General features: G+C 48.6%; 1 protein-coding gene across 1 annotated transcript; it reads right to left on the reverse strand.

Annotated features, from left to right (window-relative positions):
- Nucleotides 1-286: 286 nt before the first annotated feature.
- LOC136759362 (cilia- and flagella-associated protein 251-like) lies at nucleotides 287-2,393 on the reverse strand. Its single transcript, XM_066714332.1, has 3 exons — nucleotides 1,434-2,393; nucleotides 788-1,005; nucleotides 287-429 (listed from the first exon to the last, which is right to left on the reverse strand). The coding sequence occupies exons 1-2, from the start codon at nucleotides 2,391-2,393 to the stop codon at nucleotides 796-798; spliced, it is 1,170 nt and encodes a 389-aa protein (XP_066570429.1). The 3' UTR covers nucleotides 287-429; nucleotides 788-795.
- Between the last annotated feature and the right edge of the window lie 2,148 nt (nucleotides 2,394-4,541).

Genomic DNA, 4,541 nt, shown 5'->3' on the forward strand with positions numbered 1-4,541 from the left:
TCCGGGTTTCTACTTTTGAATATCTGCTCACCCTATAAGACTATCTGTTAGATATCGCACAGACGTTTCAGCTCAATGTCTATTGCGCTTTAATGTTCAAGATAATTCAGCTTCCAGTTTTTAAACACTAAATCCCACAATGCCGAGTGTCCCAGGATGCGTTTTGACCTTTGGCGTCTCACATTCACTTCCTGGTGCAGCTGTACCTCACGACACTGAGTGGAAATGCTGGCAGCAAAGTTGAGGTGTAGGGTTACAGCCCGGCCACGCGGAGGTGCACCTAAACGTGGCCAGAGGAAACGGGGTATAATGCAATGCCAGTGCTAGGTGTAAGACTTTGGATAATGATCGGTAGGGAGGTGCAACATCTTCTGAAGCCATTCTGGGAGTGTTGCCTCTTCTGGTTGTCTAAAGCCCTCTGGAAGAACCCTGAAAAAACATTATTATTATTATGATGATGATTATTATTATTATTATTATAATGTACGATATTCTAAGGTACAGCATATTTCCCTACAATGGAGACATTTCTCCGTTTCTCCTAACATTTCCTGTCTAACCATTTCTCCTAACCATTTTCTGTGTCTCCTAACAGCTTGCCGTTTAACCATTTCACATCCATATATGGTCTGATCTGATCAAATAAATGATAATTGCACACCTGTGACTTGACTGCGTCTTCCCTCTGAAAATAATCTGATTGAAGGGATAATAATTGGCCTGTGAGTTATGGCTGAAAACTGAGCATTTAATAAATCCTCTTACAATAATAATAACCACTACATACCCTGTAAGTTAAGTCTCCCTCTGGTCCCCCTCATTTTGGTCCCGCTGTTCATCTGCCACTCTCTTCCCAAAAAAGAGAGCCAGGCGCTGACGGAAAGAGGCCTTCTCCTTCTTCGTCCTCCTCTTCTCTTTCTGCTCCTCTTCCCTCGCTGCCGCCACCTCGGCCTCTCCCCTGCCAGAGAACAGCACCCTGAGCCTAGCGAGGGTCCTTCTCATCTTCTGCAGGAGAGGATGAGAGAGAGAGAGAATGAGAGAGAGACGGGGAGGGGAGAAACATGTAACGACTGGTGCCCTGACAGACACACCTGTATGCTCACAGGCCAGAGACAGAAACAGTGAATTCAGAAAAGGACATGTCCCTCTTTCACACAATCTCAACACATTCTCTCCAAAGACCCTGTTGACGTCACAGACCTCGTTTCACAATAAGCTAGCTTCAAACTAATGCAGCTCTCAGGCTCCTGTATAATGCAGCAACAGACACACAGAGAGGGTTGATACAGTTCAGTACAGACACACCAGCAGACTGACTGCACACTACAGTACACGGACACGGCTCTGACGGACACGGCTCTGACAGACTCGGCGGAGAGCAGAGACTGAACGGCACCGCACTTCTCTCCCAGACACACAGACGATTCACTTGCCGTTGGTGGAGTCTCTGCTTCGGACCCAGGCTCCTCCCTCTGCTCTTCCACTGCTCTCTGGACCTCTTCCTGCCCCGCCGTCTCCTGCAGCTGTGTCAGAGTGGGGTCTTCGGGGGAATAATAAAAGAAAGTCCCGACCCAGGACACTTCAGGGAGCGGGACCTGCAGGCCTGTGGGAGGAGGGGGGCTGGGCTGAACGTACAGTTTCTCTCTATCCCGCTTCCACCTTTCTTCTCTTCGGAGTCGGAATTCCTCCCTGGAGTCCTGAGTGAACTGCTTCCCAATCCACTCGCATATTCCCGTCTTCTTCCTCTCTCTCCCTCCAATCTCTTTCTCTTCACTCTTCTCCCCCTCTTCTTGGCTTGTTTTTTTATCCTCCACTGCCTTCTTCAGCCACAGGGCCAGGCGCTGACGTAAAGGGGGCTTCTCCTTATTATTCCCTATCTCTTCCTGCCCCGTCTCCCCTTCAGCCTTCTGCTCCTCTGCCCTGGACTCTGGAGCCTGCAGCCCAGAGGACTCTTCCACTGGTCTCTCCCTTTCCTCCTCTCTGTCCATCTCCATCTCATCTTCCATCTCCAGACTCTCCCCCCACTCCTCTTCCTCCTCAACACAGTCCTCCCACTCCTCCGACTCCTCTTCCTCCTCGGCACTGTCCTCCCACTCTTCCGCCTCCTCTTCCTCGACACTGTCCACTCTCTCCTCTTCCGGCTCCTCTTCCTCAACACTGTGCACACTCTCCTCTTCCGCCTCCTCTTCCTCGACACTGTGCACACTCTCCTCTTCTGGCTCCTCTTCCTCGACACTGTGCACACTCTCCTCTTCTGGCTCCTCGACACTGTGCACACTCTCCTCTTCTGGCTCCTCTTCCTCGACACTGTCCACTCTCTCCTCTTTCTCCTCCTCAGAGCAGCAGATTGGGAGGGGACAATCTGGGTCCTGCACTGATGGGACCTCATCCATGACATTCACATCAGGAGGAAGACATGCTGTGAGAAAGTACAGGGATGTTAAGCACATGTGAGTACAGAGCCGCTGCAGCGACAGTCTGGTGAGCGCAGACACCATGTTGGGCCTGAGAAACTCTATTCATGGGAGCTAACAGTGTTGGCCTGAGTTTCCATCATTTGGAGATGATCTACTCAGGAGGAAGATCAGCAGACTGAATTAGTACAGTTTTCAGGTTTTTATTCTTTAAGTTGATGGGGCTTTTTGACACCATTGTGAGTGAGAATATTAGCTTCATGTACAGTATGTTACTCTGACTCTCATTAACACACCTAACTCAGGCCCATAATGGAGAGTCAGCTGACCAGCAGGCAGACATCAGGAAACATGACTGGATGGACAAACTCAGAGCACCAGCTGTGATGGGACAGAGGCTGAACACAATGCTAATTGAGTAAAACTGCTTCCAGCTCTCCATGGCCACACTGGTCACAAACTACTGGCCCTTAAATGTTACCTAGCTCTCTGAAGATATAGGAGTCCAAGTCTGAGTTGTCTGATGCAGGCTTTGTGCATGCTCAGACAGCAGGGAGTCGAACTTCTCCAACAGTGCATTCGTCTGGATCTGGCTGGCGATCTGGAAAGCGGTGAGAGTTCAAATGTGCATGAACACAGATACACAAAAAGAGACACCGTCAGGGCGGGGAGAGTGACAGTGATCTAATGGATACACATTACTAATGGACACACTCACACAGATAGTGATCTACTGGATACACACACACACACACACACAGACATGTAACTCATGGACACACACAAAAGCACATACATTGGCATCAAACAAACCAGCCCACACACAGACACTGAAGTACCGGAGACAAACACATGGACACTGATGGACTAGACACTAACACACGCACAATGACACTGACAGTGGACGCTCACCCACACAAACACAGAGACACTAACGCTGTTCAACAGGCTGAAAAAGACATATTGGTACTGATAGGGAGAAACTGACTACCTCAATAGATAGATGGTTGAATGAGAATACCATCAAAGTAGTTTCTTCACCTATAACGAGGTGCTCCAGACTTGGACAGAATCATCGAAATGTTTTCTAAAAGAACATACTACCATATTGAGCATTACACCCTTTTTGCTGGGCACCTATAGGACATCAATGAGGGTATAAAGTACCCCAAACTTTATCCCAGATTTCTCCTGAGTCTTTTGTTCTCTGTTGTTTCTGGAAATCAGCTACACAGAAACTGTACTGAACCTGGCCTGCCAGGAGCAAAACAGAAAGCTGACAATTGCACATCACTTACACAGTCGTGCTGTAACAGTAATTCATAATAATTAGTAAGTATTACTAATGCTGTACAATGACATTCAAGAGTGAAGCTTCATCACAGCGAGCAGACGGCTCTCTCTCTCCCTCAGGTACTCACCTCCTCTGGGCTGCTCACGGTGAGGTGCTGGCCCAGCTCCTGCTTCAGGCACTCTGAGTCCCGCTTCAGCAGCTGCAGCATCATGGAGGCCCGGAGCATGTCGGCGCTCATGCGCAGCTGCTCCTCCACGGAGGCGAACACCCTCTCTGCCTCACCCTGCAGCTTCTCTCGCACCTGCGCCGGCAGTGGGACGGGATTTAGGACGCAGTGACATTGTGGCGACAGCAGTTTGTACAGTCACACTCCGGATCCGTCCAGCGGTGAGAACTGGCCGTGATCTACTAATGCTATTAATACAGATAGTGCTGCCACCAATAGTAAGAGCTGAGTATACTACTACAACTACTGATTTTGATCATATTTCTTAGTAAACATTATAATAATAATAATAATAATAATAATAATAACAATAATAATACAATAATCATTAGGCTAAGGTGTTCTAACAATAATAGTAAGATATGACTCACAGCTTGGTTACTGCGGCAGCTCATTTTCTGCGACGGTCAGGAAACAATAAGATCACGGATCAAAGTCGGTGAAAATGCGTTTGTTAAATCGCTGGGTCTCTAGTTGTCTCTCTTCGATGCTCTCTCTCCGTCTGTCGGTCGCTGAATGAGCGCCTGTCCGTCTGTCGCTAACGCCACCAACTGGCATCACTTGTGACGTCACAGCGGAGCGGCGTTGCTCGCTAAACGTTCGAACG

This window comes from Amia ocellicauda, chromosome 1 (assembly GCF_036373705.1).
Source record: "Amia ocellicauda isolate fAmiCal2 chromosome 1, fAmiCal2.hap1, whole genome shotgun sequence".
NCBI lineage: Eukaryota > Metazoa > Chordata > Actinopteri > Amiiformes > Amiidae > Amia > Amia ocellicauda.

Bases quoted from the DNA above. Each gene is read 5' to 3' on its own strand.
- LOC136759362 (XM_066714332.1), bottom strand. From the start codon at position 2,393: ATGGATGAGGTCCCATCAGTGCAGGACCCAGATTGTCCCCTCCCAATC. The intron at 1,006-1,433 runs GCAAGTGAATCG...CCTCTCCTGCAG, and splicing joins AAGCAGAGACTCCACCAACG to AAGATGAGAAGGACCCTCGC.